This window comes from Chenopodium quinoa, unplaced genomic scaffold (assembly GCF_001683475.1).
Source record: "Chenopodium quinoa cultivar QQ74 unplaced genomic scaffold, ASM168347v1, whole genome shotgun sequence".
In the NCBI taxonomy this organism is placed as follows: domain Eukaryota; kingdom Viridiplantae; phylum Streptophyta; class Magnoliopsida; order Caryophyllales; family Amaranthaceae; genus Chenopodium; species Chenopodium quinoa.
In genome coordinates, this window is record NW_018745470.1 from 746,890 (window position 1) to 767,973 (window position 21,084).

At 32.8% G+C, this 21,084-nt stretch overlaps 3 protein-coding genes and 1 long non-coding RNA gene across 5 annotated transcripts; 2 read left to right on the forward strand and 2 right to left on the reverse strand.

The window, feature by feature from the left end:
• Window positions 1–1,763: 1,763 nt before the first annotated feature.
• On the reverse strand, window positions 1,764–3,167 carry LOC110715081 (23 kDa jasmonate-induced protein-like). The gene is made up of 2 exons (XM_021893657.1): window positions 2,423–3,167; window positions 1,764–2,147 (listed from the first exon to the last, which is right to left on the reverse strand). Exons 1-2 carry the CDS (start codon window positions 2,870–2,872, stop codon window positions 1,965–1,967), a joined length of 633 nt encoding a protein of 210 aa, XP_021749349.1. The 5' UTR covers window positions 2,873–3,167; the 3' UTR covers window positions 1,764–1,964.
• A 333-nt stretch (window positions 3,168–3,500) lies between these two features.
• On the forward strand, window positions 3,501–4,758 carry LOC110715080 (23 kDa jasmonate-induced protein-like). The gene is made up of 2 exons (XM_021893655.1): window positions 3,501–4,191; window positions 4,295–4,758. The coding sequence occupies exons 1-2, from the start codon at window positions 3,748–3,750 to the stop codon at window positions 4,499–4,501; spliced, it is 651 nt and encodes a 216-aa protein (XP_021749347.1). The 5' UTR covers window positions 3,501–3,747; the 3' UTR covers window positions 4,502–4,758.
• Window positions 4,759–7,633: 2,875 nt separating this feature from the next.
• Window positions 7,634–12,065, forward strand: LOC110715100. The gene is made up of 3 exons (XR_002510215.1): window positions 7,634–8,148; window positions 9,386–9,463; window positions 10,319–12,065. It is a non-coding gene; the product is annotated as an uncharacterized LOC110715100 (long non-coding RNA).
• A 2,708-nt stretch (window positions 12,066–14,773) lies between these two features.
• LOC110715085 lies at window positions 14,774–16,897 on the reverse strand. 2 transcript variants are annotated; one of them, XM_021893665.1, is made up of 4 exons: window positions 16,729–16,897; window positions 15,927–16,510; window positions 15,735–15,798; window positions 14,774–15,419 (listed from the first exon to the last, which is right to left on the reverse strand). In XM_021893665.1, the coding sequence occupies exons 2-4, from the start codon at window positions 16,487–16,489 to the stop codon at window positions 14,955–14,957; spliced, it is 1,092 nt and encodes a 363-aa protein (XP_021749357.1). In that variant the 5' UTR covers window positions 16,490–16,510; window positions 16,729–16,897; the 3' UTR covers window positions 14,774–14,954. The 2 variants fall into 2 exon arrangements, with proteins under 2 accessions (XP_021749357.1, XP_021749356.1); XM_021893664.1 differs by having other exon boundaries at window positions 15,927–16,515; window positions 16,729–16,891.
• Window positions 16,898–21,084: the final 4,187 nt, after the last annotated feature.

The window sequence follows — 21,084 nt, forward strand, 5'->3', positions numbered from 1 at the left end:
TTTAGTTTTTTTTTAAAAAATATAAATTCCGACGGACTATAAATCCGTCGGAAAAAATAATTTCCTATGGAAATATCAGTCGAAAAGCACATATATTCCGACGGATTATTATTCCGTCGGAAATTTCCGACGGATTTGTAAAATTCGTCGGACATATCCGACGGAATTATAATCCGTCGGAAATTTCAATTTTTCCGACGGAATATTGGGTCCGTCGGAACCAGTTTGTTGCTATTTTCCTGTTTTCTAGTAGTGGCAGTAGGCATGCATTTATCTTATGCAACAAAGGTGACTCTTATCAATTCTATGCTTATGAGTCTGCATACTTATTGGGCTTATTGCTTACCGGTGCCAAAGAAAGTGAGTCTTAGAATCACTCAGCTTTGCAAGGATTTTCTTTGGGATGGGAATGCAACTTTGACTAAGGCTCCTCCCTTGGCCTGGGACTGGGATTGCAAACCCAAGGTAGCTGGTGGCCTGCTGGTTTTGTGTTAGGGATTGTATATAAATTGGAATAAGCTAAGGTAGCTTTAGGTAGTTATGTTTGGAAGATTGCTAAGAAGACTGATTCTCTTTGGGTGAAATGGGTACATTTGGTTTACATTGAGGATCAAGATTGGTAAGACTATGTTCTTGCAAAAGGTTGGAAATTGTTGTGTAAGGTGAAAGATGAGCCGAAACCTGTTTTACAGGTACAAGATGTTCAACAGATTTTGGATAGCAAAATGCTATAAATGGTTACAGGGCCACAACATGATAAAGTGGGTGGAGTCCTTAGGTGTGGAACAGGTACAATGTTCGTAAGCACTCTTTTTATAGTGTGGCTTGTTGTGCCGGGAAGGTTGAGAACAAGGGACAAGCTAGCCCAGTATGGTGTTTGTGAGGATGGTGACTGCTTGTTGTATGGACAAATTGTCACTTGTTTTTCAACTGCACCTATATATAATTGAAGGGGTGTGCTGGACGTGTGTTCATGGTTGGGTATTAATGAGCAGCAGTTTAGCATTAAGAGTACTTGGAAGGGTTGGAAAAGGAAGGGAAAGAATCCTATTCAGAAGAATTTGTGCTTGGCTATTCTAGCTGCTACTGTGTACTATATATGGTAAGTTTTTTTTTTTTTTTGAAGGAACCATGGTTTTTGGCATAAAGCTATCCCACTCACTAGTGCTTTAGCTGGAGCTATATAGAGAGAGGTAACTGGTATAGGGCAGCAACCAATCAATCACAAATGGAAGAATGCTAACAACAGATGGCTGTATCAACTCAAGGATGGAATTTGACTTCTTTTTTTTTTTGTCAGTTTGTATGTTTTTTTAGTTAGATTTGTGATGATGTAGTAGCATTGTTGTTTGAGGCATACTTGCTAAGTAGTTGTATACTTGTATACTATAGCCTTTAAAGTTTTGATTGATTTTAATATGTCTTACTTAGCAGAACAGAAAAAATCGCCGATGACTTGAAGCTATCGGAATTTAAAAAATAGCCGATGGTTTTTTGCCATGTGTAAACTGTCGGTATCCCGTTTACCGATGGCAAATCCCTTGATATTTTCTATATTCTCAACGAATTGATCTATGTTGGCCAAATATCGATGACAATCATCATTAAATGTGATAATGACATTTTTTTTGTACCGATAAATTTTAGCCATCAGTAATTGACATAATTCTTGCAGTATCTCAATTTCTCAATAACAATATTACTTTCATTTCGTATTATTTTTGAGATATAAAATATTATTTTATTACAAATAATAATAATAATAATAATAACCATTATCATATCTCTCGCTCATAATTTGCTTTTTTTAGCAAAGACATTAAATAAATAGAACGATGCCATTATTCCATCACCTCGATCTCTCATACTCACTCCATGCATAATAGATTACTAACACTATAGGAAAGCAACATAAATATGAAGTAATACATATAATAATACAAGAAGTAATTTTATTTTTATGGTCATGGACTGTAAGGGGTTATAATTCTTGCTGTGAATACCGGAGAAGTCCCCGTAGCAGTAGAAACCTCAATTTTAACGCCATCCCTGTTGGTCACTTGGTCATATCCACTATTCTCCAAATTCTTTACTACATCATTCCAACGACTATTGAAACTCCCAACCGAACCTACATCACTGTAAGCCTGCGTAAACAAATACCAAAAGCTTTTAGAAATTTACACATCGCAATAGATGCTCTTTTATTTATTTATTTTATATATAGATCGTATAAAATTGATATACGTAGTACTACGTATAACGTATAGCACTATCCATATACTGAAAATTGCGCGCGTTCTTTCCGTGAGAAACGTCTGTTCAATACATGATACAGGCGCCTGTAGGACCACACACTGTCCTATAATGGGTCTTCTCATTACCATTTAAAAAAACAAAAAAAATAGAGAAGTTGTAATACCTTGTTTTTTTTAAAAGAAGACCATGGGGTATCCCAAGCGACTAGAAAGTCACGGGATTGTCCACTTTTGTTCTTACCACGGAACACCACGGCCGCTTCGGACCCGGAGGAGGCACTAGTCTTATGGACATGGAGGAAGGATGCCCATTGGCCGTTCCCGATCTCAAAAGGGTACGGGGTCCGGCCAATGTAACCGTACCAATCTTTACTTGTGGAATAGTAAAGAGTTTCACCAGTAGCGTTGTAAATCATGCACAATGTGGAGGCTCCATTACCATAATCGCTCTTGACACCATCAACATACTTTCTGGCCTTAACGTTCTTGTCGTACTCATTGATCAGATTCATTGCTTCTCTTGCTCTATCTTCTTGGCTTTTGAATTCGTCTACATATCTAGGCATCTCATCTAACTTGTCATCATCAACCACTTGACCGAAGGGATTCGCCATTTTTCTCTTTTTTTTTTTTTTTTTTTTTTTTTTTTTTTTTTTGGTGGTTGTTTGAGAGGGGGTGAGGAAGGTTTTAAAAATCTCTCACTTGCTAGCTTTTTTGCCTATTGCTGTGCGAAGGCACCTAGTAATATTTATAATGATGTCTTTAATTAGAGGTGTCAAAATTATATCCGACTCGAAACCAAGCCAAAGAATATTCGATTTAGATTTCAACTCGAGTAATGAATACTATTATTTAGCATGACTCAAGCTTAAAAATACATCCGACTCAAATTCATGGTTCCTGATTCAGACCCGAATTGACACCTCTATGTTCAATATGCCATTTTGAAAAGATAGTGTACAAATGTACAATAGATGAGATCCGAAAATGTGAGGTTACTTGGTTCTTATCATGTAGCTCTTTATATCATGTTAGAGGACTAATTTTAACCAAAAGTTATAATGGTTAGAGTCTTGGGATTAATACAATATTGTGAGAAATATTATTCAAGTAAACTTCACAAATATTACAACATTTCATTATTTGCATGTAAATGTTTTTTTCTCTTTCTACCTCCTCATCACATTATCCCTTCCCATATTGCAATATTAGAGAAACGGAGGAAGTACTATTATCACTAATGAGAGTTCCCTAAGCAAGTAGGATGAAATTGGGATCCTATTTGCTTGGGGTGAGAATCGAACCCATTTTACAGAAGGGTTTCCAACCAGCTAGACTAACCTTTATTTTCAATTTATAACATAGTAGTAGTATATATATGAACTATTAAGCTCTATATCTTCACACATTAAGCCAAGGTGAAAAAGGTGCTAAGTAGCTTGTAACAATAATTGAGAGAAGGAAAAAAAAAAACCGATTTTAATCGAGAATGAATCCCTTTGGTTCTCCAATTACTGATCAAACCTTGAAACAAATGTCAAAGTATAGAGGCAAAGAAATAACACAAGAAGATAGAGCGAGAGAGGCAATGAGATTGATCCATGCCGAAGACAAGAACATTAGCGCTCTTGAACATGTGCTCGGTCTTAAGTCCGGCTATGGTAACGGAGTTTGCACATTATGCCTTGTGTATAATGGTACCGGGGATACCCTTAAACTTGTAGAAAAGAAGGATTGGTTGGGTTATGTCTATAAGGAGAACCCACCCAATTCCTTTCAAAACGGTCAGTGGCTCGCCTTCTTACACGCCCACCCAACATCACAGGCTTATGGCTCGGAAGCTGCTCGGGTGTATCGCGGTAAGAACATCAAAGGAGAGGTTCGTGACTACATGATAGCTTGGTGCACCCCTTGGAGTACCAGCCAAAACTCGGTATGTAAATAATATCTGTATCAATTTAACTACACTAACATATGTTTTTTATAAGGAGTTTTGTTAATTTTTGTACGTTTGATTGTAAACATATTAAATGTAGGCTTATACTGAGGTTCGTGAAGAAGGTCACTTTCCACAGTACTGGGATTATATCAAATCTAGTCTGCTCGAAAGGGCTAATAAAATCACAGTAGATGATGAGAGCGACAAAAATTGTGCATCAGCTGTGAGTATTGGTGGCATCACTTCACCCGAATTCATCGCAGTACTGAAGCACAAATTTACTCCAGAGCCAGCGAAAAAATGAAAATAAGATGGGATTTAAAGATCTTAAGTTATCAGGACTTTTCATATTTGTCTGTCTTAATGTAATTTTTCTTTGATCTTTGTCTGTTTTTATGTATTGTTTCTTAATGAGTTCCAGCAATAGTACGTAATAAATAGAAACAATTGTTGTGTGAAACTAAAGTCTTTCTGTTAGAGTCTATGTGAATGTTGTTTTACAAACAAAGAATGTTAAAGCATTCATTGGAGGTCTTATAAAGATAATGTTGTGGTTCTATATTTTCCCTTAAAACTTTTATAGTTATTTAATATTTTAAAGGACCAACTCAATCGAAAGTTTAAGTTAATGGTTGAATCCCAATGTTAATTTATATACTCTATTAGCCCGCTCACATGAGAACATGTTACATACATTAGGCTTGAAATGAGTATGTAATAACTTGGATCCCCATACACAATGCGAAATAAATTCCACTTGAAAGAAGGGTGTACGTGGATGAGATTTTGAACCTATGACAATTCGGTTCCACTTAAAAGACGGGTGTATGCCTAAGGCCCAAAGCTATTACCTCTTTGTCACGCTAAATATGATACCAATCATGTAAAAAGATCAACTCAACCATAAACTTAAGCTAATAGCTAAAGCCTAAATTTGGTTTATATACTCCATCTCTTTTGTGATTTCTATATGAATTCATGCTTACAGTCTTATTTTGTAATCTTAATAGTAAATCTTGATCGAGCTGTAGCAAGATATATAAAAAGAAACAATTTAGGTCATCTCATGTTTCACGAATCATGAGTTTATCTTATCTTACTCATTCCATTCTTTTTTACTCTATTCAATGGAAGACTATTAAGTAGCTACAATGAATAAAATGTATGCCACTATAATTGTTCAATCTATCTCAATCTTATAAATATTAAGGATCAATCATATCCATTCATATATAAGTTATTGATTCTTAAATGTAAATTATAAATAAAAATAATAATAATTTTTTTTATTATAAAGAGAAAATATAATTTGGAACTAATTTATTATTTTCTCCTTTTTTTTTTAAATTAATAAATAAAACTTGCTTGTAACCTTTGATGGTTTGATAAAGTTTCAAATTTCAGGTTTTCTACCTTCTACCTTCAAACTTAATCTCTATTTAATATGTAGGATTTTTGACTTTTACCACAAAAAAAAAATCAAAAAAATATTTTTTACCACCAAAACTTCTAAAACTTTTATTTTACCACCAAATAAAAAATTAAAAGTTGTTTTTTACCCGCCCTTGTGGCTCTCTAAACACCAAAAAACATGGTTAGGTTACGTATAATATAAGTTGTTATATATGTTATTCCATCAAACAATTTTCAAATATTTATCATATGATCTGGAAAAAAAAAAATTCATTGATCATACTAGTTATTATTTGTGTCTTCTTCACAATTCACATACACACCATACCACCATATAATTAACAAAATTGTTCTTCAATTTTCATGAATTTATAAGAGAGATAGAATATTAAGAGCTATGTACAAGTAAGGCTTATCAATGGAAATCCAAATGGATTAATGAGAGGAAGGAAGTGTTTGATTGTAAAATAATAAGTAACTGATGATTCAACATTACTACAAGAGAGTGAGGGATTGCTTTGTTGGTTAAAGCTTTCCTTTCAGTTTCAATGGATTTTAGGTTTGTTGATTCTCATCACTTATTCTTGTGGCTCTCTAAACAATAGAAAAATGTTTTTTTTTTTATTGCTTATTTAATTTTTTATACCCATTTTTATCTATTAAATAAGTGACATTTAATTAATACTTTTTCCGTTTTTATTTACTTGCAACACACCACTTTAACACGTACTTTAAAAGAGATATTAGACTAGGTAAATAGACAAATTAATTGATAAATTTTTACTACTGATAAGAAAAAAGTACTGAGTAATAAATAACTATGCTATAAATTTTATACTTTGTAGTTTAATTTACCCGTTTACCACTTTTCAAATAACACGCTAAAAAAGATATGTTGTAAGTATAAAAGAACAGAGGTTGTACTAAATATCAGGATATCAACGATGCAACATTCAAAAAATATTCAAATATTACTATGGCTACAAATTAGGTGGAGACATGTTGAACCACTTCGCTAGGTGGGACTGTCCAAAATAGATGTCATTTTGGATATGATTCCTCCAACTAGGCAGGGTTATCTATTTTAAACGTTACCGTACCATTAATTTGGTTTTTTAAATATGGAGTGATAAAAAAAAGAATTCTAGTCACTTGCAGTGGTGGTGGTTGTGATTGCAAAAGATCCGATTAGAATATAGGGATCCTATTACAAATGATTCTATAATTATTTGAACCAAATAGCTTTTGTCACTATTTTCAGATTTAGGTTCATAAAATTAATTGCAAAGAAAAAAGGGACCACATATAGTGTATTAGTAAAAATATAAAAATATATCTTAAATATACGAAGTATTATCCTTTACTAATTTTCAATCGTAATGTTTGAAGAGCATTACTCAGTTAGTATTCTTTCTATTTATCTTTCTATAAAACTAATTATAGCTGTAATTACTTTATCTGATAATATATATTCAAATAAATCTTACAAAACCCGGCATGTAATTAGATGACAAGGAAGTAAAACTCATCATGATTATACATTATTTTAAGTAGAAAATTTTGCCCATAAACATTATAATAATCATTGATCTTTATTTATTGACAGATATAATCATTGATCTTGTAAGGTGTAGTTATGATAAACGGGTTTGAGACACACCCGTCACAACCGTCCACTTTATAAGACCAAGGACCTTCCACCTCAAAACCATATGACAATGAGCACTACTACATTTTTTATCAAATGCAACGCCAAAAAATGAGCTATTGCAACGCCCTATTCAATGTCGTCGCAATAGATAGCCTATTGCAACGGTAGGGTTAACTAATACAATAGTCAATTATATATCATATCTACTGCAACGGTCCCTCATATACCGTAGAGCTAACACAACGGCTGCTAAAGTTTTAATATTTTTTTCTTTCCCTCCGTATTTTATACCCAAAATTTTGAAATTCTAAATTAAAGTATCCAAATATTTTAACCCCCACGGTTTTTTTTATCTCCAAATTAAAAAAAACTCCAAATTCCCCTTCTTCAATTCATTTGGTTAGGGATTCCTCCAATTTTGAAGTCCATTGAAGCACGTAGTACTCTGAATCCTTTCCTCTCTGGTCCAATGAAGCAGTACTCTGAATCCTTTACATTCAAGTTGTATTTTGAATTCTCCATTGAAGCCGTACATTAAGCTCTTCTCTGAAATGGCTTTTGGGCCTTTTGTTCTCCATTGAATAAGCTTCTCGGGTACTTTTTTTTTTCTTATAAATCATCACCGACTATCGATTTTACAATCTAGGGTTTGCCTCTTGGCTTTTGTTTTATATTCATATTTTTGATTTTAGGTAATTGATTTATAAAAAAGGATTTGTAATTGATTTGTAATCATCATCGACTATCGTATTCTAGGGTTTATGGAGGTGATGGTGGTGGTGACGATGGTCGCGGTATCCATTACGGTGCTTCGATTTCTAGGATTTTGGATTATAGCTGAGAAGAGATTTAAGACTACCACTCCTCTCCTCACTACCACATGCACGGTATTCTTTCCCTCTTCTCTCTTTAAGCTAAAAATTAATGAAGTGTTTGTCAATGTTCAAGTAAGATTTCAGCCTGATTTTGCAATTCCGATCCCTTGGAATTTGATTTTGCAAAGCTTTGGAAATAGTTTGATATTGTACTGTGTTATTGGTTTTAGCTCTTAAATTAGTTATTGCTACACCTCTATACTTGTACGTATTGTTGTTTTCTCTATTCTGTAAATTCATAATGATCTGGTAATCTTTTTTGCTCTACAGTTGTAGAATCAGATCTTGTGCTGCCATTTAACTGTCTCTAATTAAACTAATTTGGTTTGAGAAGGTATATCCTAAGCCCTCTCTCGAAGTTTCTTACATAGTTATATAGTGTATCTTAAGTCCTGTCTGCCAAATACATGAGATGTCTATAGTGGTATGAGTGGGTGCAGGAGGTGTGCGCAATAGTCTCTACAGGGTGAGTGAAGGGGTTTGTCAATCTGTGCTTGGTGAAGGTAGTGGGTCTTGTAGGTCATTTGATGGTATAGAGTGGCAGTGCTTAAACTTGGCGTCCGGTGGCCTAAATATGGTGGTTATGCTCTGTGGGGTATTGTAGGGGATGTGAGAAGATGTTGATGTAATCAGGTGGCTTTGGCGATGAGTTGGATGGTTCTAGAGGGTGTCAAGGATTGCTAGTGGTTTGGTGTCAGTATTGATAACTTAGCTTTGGAGGCAATTTATGCTTTTATAATTTATATATCATAAAAGCTTGTCAACTCTTCAAACTTAGGTCCTAGTTTTTGTGTTTTTTCTTCTGAAAGCATTCCAATTTTCCAAATGATTAAACTTGCCAAAAATTAATCTTAGTTGTAATGGATGGAATTTGGATTGGTTGAAATCCCTTTTATTGGTTTGTGTAAGCATAATGTTTGCACCTAGTTGCCCTTCTATAACTCAAAGGGTTGTGCATAAAAAGTTATGAGGTATAACTGTTTGATATAATTCTTAGTACATGTAGAGCATAATTACCATTGTCAATTATTAACACAAATGTTATGTTTTATTCTCTTGAAACTATAATCGTGTAATGATTTTATAATTGATATCAATGATATGGAATATGTCCATAAGCTTTTAATAATTGGATTTTGTGTGCCATTTCTCTGCTATCTTTTAGTTTCAGATTTCATAACTAGACAATTTTATATTTTGTATTTAGTACATACGAAGTATTTAATTCAGTTTTTATGCTTATTGATAGGGACTGCATTGTGGAGGTGGTTGAAACATTAGCCACAACACATAATATTCAAACTATTGCATAGGATGCTGCAATTAGGTGGAAGGAGATTTCTGGTTTTTGTGATCTTCTCTTCCTTAGATTTTGTATATATATATATATATATATATATATATATATATATATATATATATATATATATATATATATATATATATATATATATATATATATATATATATTAGTGTACTCTATTTCCCCACGCTTTGAGATTCATTTTTTGGCTAAATGCAAAAAACACAAAGAAATAAAGAAATATAAAGAGGAAACGGGTGTGGTTAGAAGAAGATACCAGGGAAGTCAATGACCTTGCCTTGTACTTCATATGTGATTATGTGAATAAATGGCTAAGTGAGTTTTCTTTTTCTTTTTTTTGTTGCCCTTTCTGTACTTCAGAATCACTAAATACTGATCTAGTTATGAGTATCTTGTCCAAGCTAACTTATTATTTGTTGAATACCTTGGTTTGTGTTGATCTAGGGTCTAGGGCCTTATACTGCAGTAGTAAAGGGGATAATGAAGTAAATCTTGCATATTTACCTTTTTGTTGTTACTTTCTTTCTCTTAGTGAAGTTGATAACCTGTTATATTTGTATAATAGCTCTATTAAATAATTTTTGCGGTGGTTTTGTCGGCTTACATTTACTTATCTACTAGCTCATAGGAGTATAATTCCTCCCTTAAATTTCTCCTACTCATTGATTCATCTCTTTAGCATCGTTCTCGTGGTGTATGATACATGTAGCAAAGTCAGGGACATTAGAAAATTCTCTACCTAGCAATTCTTAGCCTTGTTTCTACTTTCTTCTATGCTAGTGTTTATTCTATCGATTGTGACAATTTCTACATACCATGAATATGAATTTTGGAGATTTGATAAGGTGTAAATTGCAGGGAAGAGATAGCCTGTGATGAAGCTGAGCTCGGGGAAGAAGAATTTGCTAAAAAATGCACAACCAGCATGATCTACAAGCACAGGTAGAGTTTAATTAACACTTTCAATGGCTGTGAGTAATTGTTGCTGAGTGTCACATGAAAATAGAGATGTTAAAGTATATGGGTAAATTTCACACAGATGACTAGTCGGCTATTCTTGAGAAGGTATAATTTCTCTCTTCAGCTTGGTTCTGGCTAATCTGTTGTTTACTATGGCTGCGATTTTCTCTAAAAGCATAAATGTAAAAAGTGTCACATGAACAAAGCTGTTACAGTTTTTTGACTCCTTGCAAGGTTGCATGCTGAATTTGTGTATTGCTTAAATGAGGTTGCAGTTCTTGACTGCTCTTACCTCTTAGTGAGTTAGTTCTGGTGTTTAATTCTTGACTGCTCTTACCTCTTATTCCGTCTTGGTACCTCAGTTAGTTCAGGTGGTGCCTTTATTATGTGTAGTGAGATAATTGATGTAAATGAATGAAAGTATTGTTTGCATGCAACTTTTTCTACATCTATATTGTTATCTCCTTATGTGTGTCCTTGTGCTGTGCTAATGGAGAGGCACTAGACTCGTTTTCATGGACGGTTAGCTGGGTTGTCCCTGTTACTTTTTTTGGTCATAATCAGGCGCATTAATTTAAGCAATGTACGGGGGCATTAATTTTCTGCACCGTATTGATTTTTTTTATTTTTTTATTTTTATTTTTTTTTTTTTTTTTTTATTGATGGGAGAAGAATGATAAGGAAATTCTTGGTATAAATTTTGGCATCTTTACAGACTTACAGTTTTTAGCTTCTCTTAGGTGCACACTTCTAACAATTTTCCTACTGTGCCCCTTCCAGAAATAATGGTGGCAACTTAATTAGTTCACCTACAGTGCATGAATCGGTGCTTTTGATTCCAGAATACCTTTGACTACTACTTAGTTCTATTTCTTGTTGGTTATTTAGCTAGTACTTTGTTATATTCCGGGGTGCTATTTTGTTTTTCAGACTTGGAATGCTTATCTTTTGGTAATTAATGTGGCTACTGCCACTATAAATTAATAATATTTTCTTTTTTGTGTAAAAAAAAAAATTATTTGCTGCCATCTTTTAAACAACCATAATCTGAGCTATGCTGATTGTGGGCTTGGTCTATTATAATTTATAATTTAGTTTAATTATATTTCTTTTATTTTTTTCAATTTTACGTGTAGGTGCATGGGGAGTGAAATGGAGTGGAAGTATAGTGACTAGCCATCTAACAAATGGTGCATATATGTTGGCGACTCTTATTCAAGTTCCGGCTTTGTGAAGATTTGGATATTTCGGCTTATATATATGTTGACAATTTGTACTTTGGACGATCAAATTAATTATCTAACTTTTATTTATTATTAGTAGGGTATGTCATACCAATAATAGGCAAGTAATATTTTGTAATGTACGTATTTTGCATTATAATTATTATATATAAATGATACTTTAATTTGTTTATGTTAGTATATTTAGATTTGTACCGACTAATTAATATTATATTACCATTTCATCCCAACAAAAAAAAAAAGAAAAAAAACCCAATGATCAATCCGTTGCAGTAGATACGTACTCCTATCATTGTATTAATTAGCTTCATCCGTTGCAATAGGTTCAATTTCATCATAATTATTAGTCAGTACTCTATTGCCACGGATAAGTTATGCCGTTGCAATAGGTATTGGTCTATTGCCACGGATCAGTGGAGCTGTGGCATTAGGTGTCATATGTCGTTGCATTAGACCTACTGCAACGCCAGCAGATGCCACGGTACATGGCCGTTGCATTAGGCCTAATGCCACGGATTTTGACGCCTAATGCAACGGATTTGGGGGTTGCAATAGATAAAAAATGTAGTAGTGGAGGGAAGTAGCCCCTTAGAGTTATAAAGTGGACACGACTTTCTCTTGTCTTCAATGTGGGATACACATTCCAATATTTCTCTTCTCTTTTATACTCTTTTTAATGTGGGACAACACTTTCACTTACATGTGGGTTTTTTCATAGGCTCAACAAGTTACAAACATCAAAATGGTATAGGGTTTCTTATCTGAATGTAACTTTAGAATTTAGACAAGAATAGTGAACGTGCTTTAGTGGTTTGCTAAATCACAAACTTTTAAAAAAATCGGGTGTACAATAATTATTGCACATCCACTATAAAGATAGACCCCTAAAATAATCCAATAGTTACCCTAATATGCATAAAAGTAATCCAATACAAATAAAAATTATTAGTAAAGAATCACATTTTAAATGACTAAAATCAATTATTTGTGATTAAATGTAATTAAATTACCATTATTAAACTTTTCTTATTGTCTATTTATATAAAAATTGTATTATGTTAAAAGTTACCCAAAAAAAGGCAAAAAGTTACCCTAAAATTAGGTAAAAGTTACCCTTATACTGCTCGATGTACAGTAAAATTAGTGTAAACCGGGTGTATACAAAAGTTTTTGCTAAATTATTGTATGTTATGATAATGATAATACTATAATCTAGTGGTAATATATATATATATATATATATATATATATATATATATATATATATATATATATATATATATATATATATATATATATATATTGTTGCTGTTTTGAAAGCCACAAGATCGAGTGATGAGAATCAATTCCAGGATCACCTAAAATCGGGAGGAGAGCTCTAACCACTTTAACTATCGGTCACTCTCATCTTATTATCCTGCTTTATAATTTTGTTGTAACCAGCTACCGCAATGATAGTTGCCTAATCTAGGTTGTATCTAGCTATAAATACCTATCGAGTCTATGAGAATAAAGTACAACACGTTTTGTGTGCTGTTGATCACACCATGTGACCATTTGTAAAAAAAAAAAAACAACGTAGCCCCTATAACACTGATCGAGTAATCCCTACAAGAATGACCGAGTAACCCCCTATAATGCTAATCAAGTAACTCTTACAACATTACAACACTGATGAAATAACCCCTATATGTAACACTCAATAAATACCTTCTATAACATTAATAAAATAATTTCCATGATAATTTATGACCACATGATGTGACTAGCCAAATAAAGTAACCTTTTCTCTCTAATTTCTACAACGTATATATTATAAGAATGGTGAAGTAACCATACATGTTATCAACCTCAATTCAATCCCATTTTACTTTATTTATTTATTAATTTATTTTGAGCGTACTAATCTACCTACCATATTCATTTTTGATAAATTATTATTTCTCTTTACCTTTTCTTGCATTAGGTCTCAAATTCCGAGGCCCATCTTTATCTTTGCATTTTGACTCCCTTAAATCACCATGTAAAATTATAATGGAACAAGTAAAATAAGTGCAATTTCTATATTACTCTTGGAGTTGGAGTACCATGCATAAGGTATTCCGGGTTAATAAAATTTATGTTATTTTGATGTTAACTTTATATTATTTTAATTTATATACTTTTTTCGTTGTTTTAGTTGACACTGTTTGACTTTCACACTATTCACACAATGCGGCTTGACTCGTTTTTGTGGTTTATAGATATGATAGAACAAATTCATGTGGGATCTTTTTTGAATCGTTACAATATATATTTTATTAATATCCACTTTTTATGATTTTATGATGTTGATAATTAGAAATATTAATCGTTAAAAACATGCATTGGCAAGCGTGGTGAAAGATGTCAACTAAAAAAACTGAGGAAATATATGTTATATTAAAATAAGTACATGTTATTTTATACTTGCATTTTTTTTATTTTGTTTTCTTTGTAATTTATATTCAACATCAATCATTTCATTGTAGCCCAAGTTTATAAAATTCATGTTATTTTGATATGAACTTCTTATTGTCTAGGCAAGTAGGCATGCAATGGACTAGGGATTTGTTTAATATGTCTGCAATCAAAAGCACCTAAGTCACCCCAGTTATACCATGACACTTAGATTATATTTTTTATGGTGATACTTAGATTATAATTGAGTTCACCTGAAATTACTTTTAAATTTTTTTTTTTTTAAAGTTATCTCAGATTTGATAAAAAAAAAATAATAATAAAGTTAAGATATGATCAAATTAGAATAACTTTATTTGCCATGTCAGCAATCCACTAACACATACATTAACCAATCAAAATTATTTGATTCTTTAAACACCCAATTACATTAATTGTTCATGAATTATGAAAATTATTCGCCTTATAATTATGTTAGGAAATATTCAATATGGATCATTTTGAAACGCCAAAATAATATATGGGACTAACAAAATAAAACGGAGGAAGTATTACCTAACAAAGATAAGCGTACATACATGGTCAAAATTAGTCAAATTAGACGAATAGAATAGATCAGAAAATTAAGTTGAGATCTGACCAAATTAGAAAGCAAAATTAAGTTGAGATCTGAATCAACAACACAACGTTTACCTTCAATTTTATTGTGAAATAAACATACACCAGTACATAAGAGACATAATTTAGCAATAATCCAGAAATCACATTAACTTGCATACATTTATTTATTTATAGGAGAGTTGCATTTATCACTCAGCATATGGACCGTACATCGTTGAATTAAAACTAATTCAACTGTCGTGTGAGATCTCATTTGCAATGGCCATACCATTAGGCATAGTAGCTGAATAAAACTTGAGATCATCCAAGTTCGGCGGCACTTTACCACCAGTCCCTAAAATGAGTTTAAGAATCGCACCAGTCGCGGCAGCAAAGAGAATGCCGACCACAGCACCAACCACGAACCCAGCCATCGAAACCATCAGAACACCTAATTGTGCATTTGCTACTACAGTTCCTACTGCAGAGCTAACAGCCACATTTACAGCATATGAGACTGCTCCTGAAAGCACTGACACGGCGCTGTTTAACGCAGACTCAAGCTTGTGCTCAGCTGTGAAGATGTCCCACGCCATTATGCCTGCAGTTACTGCCATCGTCGCAACCCCACCTGCTGTTGCGCCTGGAGGCTTGCTCCTCTTGTACATGGTTGGGATCTTTGCGCGCCCTGATTCTACTATGATGCTGTTGTATACCTGTTTGATGGAATCATGTTGATCTATATCAGTAGAACTAAATCAAACAAACGAACAAGTTGTTAATTTGACTGTAACCCCGGTTACACAATCCCTGACTAAGTATCCTCGAGTAATCCCTGACCGACTGAGTAACCCCATCCAGCCACAGTGGCCAATCGCATATGAAAATATGTGAAAATACATTTAAATTATTGACCACTTGATTAGTGCCAAATAAAAGACAATATATTCTCTGTTGTTCAACAGAACTAGTAGCAAATTAATCAAAATATTTTAAACAAATACAAATATATTATTCGAAGTAGTAGTTACCTCAAGCTTTTGGTCTTCTTCCAAAAATTCAAATTCATCTTTATATCCAAGCTTGTTCTTGTGCCTGAATTTTATATTTATGTCAAGAAAAATAGATACTTATATTAACTAGTACTGTATAAACACGTCAACAATTATTGTAGTTATAGAGAAACAACATGTTATCAAAGGGCTGGATCTGGATTGTTGTACCTGCTAACAAGATTTGGAAACTCAATGCCCTCTAGCTTGAGAGCATCAGAGTAAGCCTTAGAGTGAGCACGAGACGTGCCACTTCGCAAGTTTGTAACATATTCAAACATAGATGTCTTGTAATAAGACACTTCCTCAGCAAAACCTTCTATATCATTGACACCCCTGGAATCAACCGTATTAAGTTCAGTAGCCATGTCGTCGAAGTGTGTCTTAAGGCTTTCGACGACAGTCACTCGCATACCACAGTTCTGAATACACTGCAGGCCCATGTTTACACCATACTTGACATAATCTTGAATATCTGTTGCTATGTTCGCCTTCACCTTGTCAGTGTCCCTTGTTGCCTCATGCTTGTCGCGTAAATCAGTACTTGTTTGTAGCAGTGTGACAACAATGTCGTAAGCATTGTTGCATTCTTCGAGGTACTTGGCTCGATCAGGCTCCGATTTGATGCTTTGACTGAGTGGCTCTTCCTGATTCCTCAGTACTTTTGCAAGCTTTCGTAGTTGTTTGTCCTCCATCAACAACAGAAGATCGTCCTGTGCTCGTACCTCGGCCATTTTATATTTTGCTTTTTGATACTTTACTGATACAATTTCATGAAAATGAAAGATCAAACTTGTTAAGATTAATATAATACAATAATTAATTAATCGTACTTGAACACAAACACTATGAACATCTTATCAATGGATTTTAATCATGTTGTAGTAATTTTAGTGATTAAGTAATTTAGTCAAGGCGTTGCCTCCACTTTCTTTCAAATTAGAAAAACAGAGAAAAAAGTAGAGCAACTTACTAAGGCAACAGAAAAGAAAGCAGAATGTGATGAGAAGTGTTGGAAAGTAGTAGCTATTACTCAACTACTCACTCTAGCACGTTATTTATACTAACCTACGAAAACATAACTACATTAGGCAGAATACTAACCTAAGATAGCATGATTTTATGCTACATTAGGGTGATTAGCTGTCTTAATTTTTTGCTGCGTAAAGTAAAACACAACTACATACATTAAGCAGAATACTAACCTAACTACTAAATATAGTACTGATAGGAAAGGGAAAAAAAAAAAAAAAAAAGTAACTCCGATTTCAAGAGATTCAAATTTTATTCGGATTTTGCCAAAGTTTTTGTATACACAATCTAGGTGTAGAGTAATTTTAGTGTACACTACCAAATAAAAAAAATAATAAATATTAATAAATGCATATAATTACCAACGGTTTAATCTGTCATCACAAAAGTAAATGATAAATATATATAGCCCTTAATAAGCACTGAATATCCCTCCTAAAATAGAATTAAGTTAGAAATTCATGATAAAATCACGCGTAGATAGGTATAACTAGGGGTGAGCAAAAATTCCGAGTATCCGAAATTAGAGCCGGAATCGGTTAGGAACCGGCAGTCCAGAATAGGAATTGGACCCTGTGGCATGGGCGGATCTAGGGGGGGTTCAAGGGGGTTCATTGAACCCCCAGGTTTCTTGAAAAAAAATTATAAGTTTTGATATTTTTTTTTTAAAAAAAGAAAAAAATAAGGTTAAAATAATTTTTTGTAAAGTAAATAAACAAATATGTAACTCTGGTAAATTGGTAAAAGAGTGACTAATAGAGTAGTGAGGCTCCTCTTGATCATGGGTTCAAGACCAGCCACCCTCATTTTTTTGCTTTGTTTTGTTTTGTTTTTTTTTTCCCCCTTTTGATTTCTTCCGTTGTTCTTCATGAGTTAGTGCATAGTTGGTTCAATAATTTTAGGAGTAGTATGTTGGTCATTTTGTTAAGTTAGAGAGTCAAATGAATTTAGAAGTTAATGAGTTTATTTAGTGGGTTTAATCATGGCATTATACTTTCAGTTTTTTAGCTTATTATTTGTTGTTTGTTAGCCTACATATATGGCTCTTGTATTTAGTGAATTAAGCATGAAGAAATATTATGAGTTCTTTATTTTACTTGCTTCATACTTATCTAATATTATTATTGTTTTTATCCTTTAGCACGTATTAGTTTCAACAGTCCCCTTATTCCTCTACTCCTCTTAATTATTAAATCTTTATTTGTTTGTAAATTAGTGATAATTAGATTAATTATTGATTTGTTTAATTAGTTTTGATATATTGTGACGTACAAATTGAATTTAGAAACTTAGAATTTAAAATTTTTACTTGGTCTTTTAATTGATAATTAGAAAAAAAATTCATTGTCAAATTTGTGTTTATTGGGGACTTGGGATTTTTGTTTTTCGTGTAATATTCATTTTTTGCAATATAATTATAGATTTATCATTTATAGAAGTAGTAATGTTTTAGCACGCTTTCAAAGTATAAAACTCGAAGAATTCTTTTGTAGGTATTTTTTTAATTTTTTATTTATTTATTTATTATTTTGCAACTGTTAAATCCATCAATTTGTAATAAAAAATTTGAACTTATATATTGAATATTTAATTAATATATGAGCATCGTTTGTTTTTTAAGATTCCGAACCCACAGTTCGGAATTCCTGGATACGCCACTGCCCGGTGATTCCAATTTCGGGTAATAAATTAAGGACCCAGTTATAACCAATTCCTATTCCAAATCTCAACTTTTTGGAACTGGAACCGGTTGGGTACTCGGTTACCTAATATATGCTAAACTAAATAAATTTTAAATAATAAAAATATGTTGAATGTATCTAATTTGTAAATTAAAAAAGTATTATTAATACCTAACATAAATACAAATAGCTTAATGCATATATAAATATAAGTATTAAACACTAAAAATGAACCTAACTACAATTAGAATTATAATGTATATTATATTTGAACAATTACATACATAAGTGGGTACCCACCGGAACCGGTACCCGGTGGTTCCAATACCAATTCCTATATTTTAGGACCCAGTTGAACCAATTCCAATTCCGGATCCGAATTTTAGGATCCGGTTCCAACCAATTCCAAGTCCGTGTCCTAAAATTTTGACCGGGTACCCGGTTTTCTCACCCCTAGGTATAACTGTTAATTTATCCTCAGTCTTTTCCTTTTTTACTTTTTTTATTTTTTATGTTAAGAGCTATGTTTATCAATTTCCTTAGGAAAATTCTACTATGGTCCATTTCAAATGGACTACCACTATACTTTAATCTCATTGGATGATTTTATCTTTTTTTTAAAGCATGGTCAAACCTTAAATTAGGTAATTTCTTTTTTTAATTTATTTTTTATTCTTTTTTGTTTTTTCAAAATTTAATAACTGTATTTCCAAAATTCATTTTATAATTTTCAAAATTTATTTATTAAATTCAGTTTTTAATTAAATTAAAAAACAATATTAAATTAATAAAACAAAAATAAAAAAAAATTCATCAAAGTTCTTCGTAGTTCTTCGTAGTTCATCAATGTCATCGACATTCTTCAACGTTCTACAATTTTGTGCAACAATCAATGAATTTCTCAACGAAATTAAGAGTTACAGGCGTGCATCGATGAAGAAACCGATTGAGAAGACCAGCATTCGTGCGTGGATGGAGAAAACGAAATAAGATTTAAAATCCCGATTCATAGCGGCGTTAATTAGAAAAAAATTGTACATTATAAATCATCGGATGCAAAAACATCGAATTTATGTATTCGATCAAAAAAATTTTGATTTATTTCGTTGATATAGGTTATTCAAGAAAAACATATAAGAAACGGTATATTTTTTCTTCGAAACGTTGTTTGATCCAAAATATTTGAAAACAAATTACAATTCGTGTTTGTGTGTAAGGTGTTAGTTGAATGATTCAAAATTAGTAGTGGCTAAATTTTAGAAGTAGTTGTTTAATGAATTTAGTCTTTAATAAGTTATAGATGCTTAATATTATCTAGGAGTATGCCGTTAGTGGTGAGCTTAGTCAGCCTATTTTTATGTAGTTTAATCTTGGGATTATCCCCTGATTCTTAGGCTTAGTTTGTTAACTATGTTTCCTATATATTGTGTAACTTGCATTGAGTGGAATAAAAAAAAATATGTATTATCATTTTCTCCTCTTGCTACTTTGGTTTATTAGCCTTTTGATATTTTATTTATTTCAACATGGTATCCGAGCTAATCCGGGTTCCGATCCTAAACCAAAATTAAATGTCGTGAGTGTCGTGAGATTGTTTTTGAGTGAAACCAAAAGATTAAGTCAATATTTTATTTTTATTAGTGCATGATTGTTGTAGTATTTTTGTGGGTAAGTTTTTTGAGTAAGTATGGCAACCAATGGTTCAAATGCATATACACAACCCTTAATTCCAATTTTCAAAGGTGAAAAATATCATCTTTGGAGTATCAAAATGCAAACAATGTTCAAATCTCAAGAGTTGTGGGATATTGTCAAGTGTGGGTATGTAGAACCGACGGAGTCGCCGGCGGAGCCAAATCAAAAGCTGCGTGAAAATCGAAAAAGGGATGCGAAGGCATTGTTTTTTATTCAATCGGGAGTAGATGATGATATTTTTCCTAGAATTTCATCTGCAAAGACATCCAAGCAGGCATGGGATATCCTAAAAACTGAGTATAGGGGTGATAGTAAGGTAATATCTGTCTAATTACAAAACCTTCGTCGTAATTTTGAGTCACTATTAATGAAAGAAAAAGAGTCGGTGCAAGAATATTTGTCTAGAGTACAAATATTGTTAACCAAATGAGATCATTTGGTGAAAATATTAGTGATCAAACTGTTGTGTGTAAGGTGTTAAGGAGTTTAAACCCTAATTTCAATCATGTTGTTGCGGCAATTGAAGAGTCTAAAGACATGTCTAATTATAGTTTTGATGAATTAATGGGTTCCCTTATAGCTCATGAAGATAGAATTTCAAAGTCTCATGAGAATGAAGTAGATGAAAAAGCCTTTCAAGTTGAAGGACAAATGTCAAATGGAAGGTATTATGAGGGTAGTCGAGGTCGTGATGGAAGTGGTCGTGGTTATGGTCGTGGTCACGGTCGTGGTCGTGAAGAAAATGATAGTGGTGATCAATTTGAAGGTCAACGTTCATCCATGAGTAGAGTCCAATGCTATTATTGCAAGAGGTACGGTCACAAAGAAGATTGTTGTTGGGATAAGCAAAGGGACGAGCAAGGTGGTGGACAAAACAGCTATGCTCAAAAGGTCGAAGAAGAAGAGACCAAGCTCTTCTA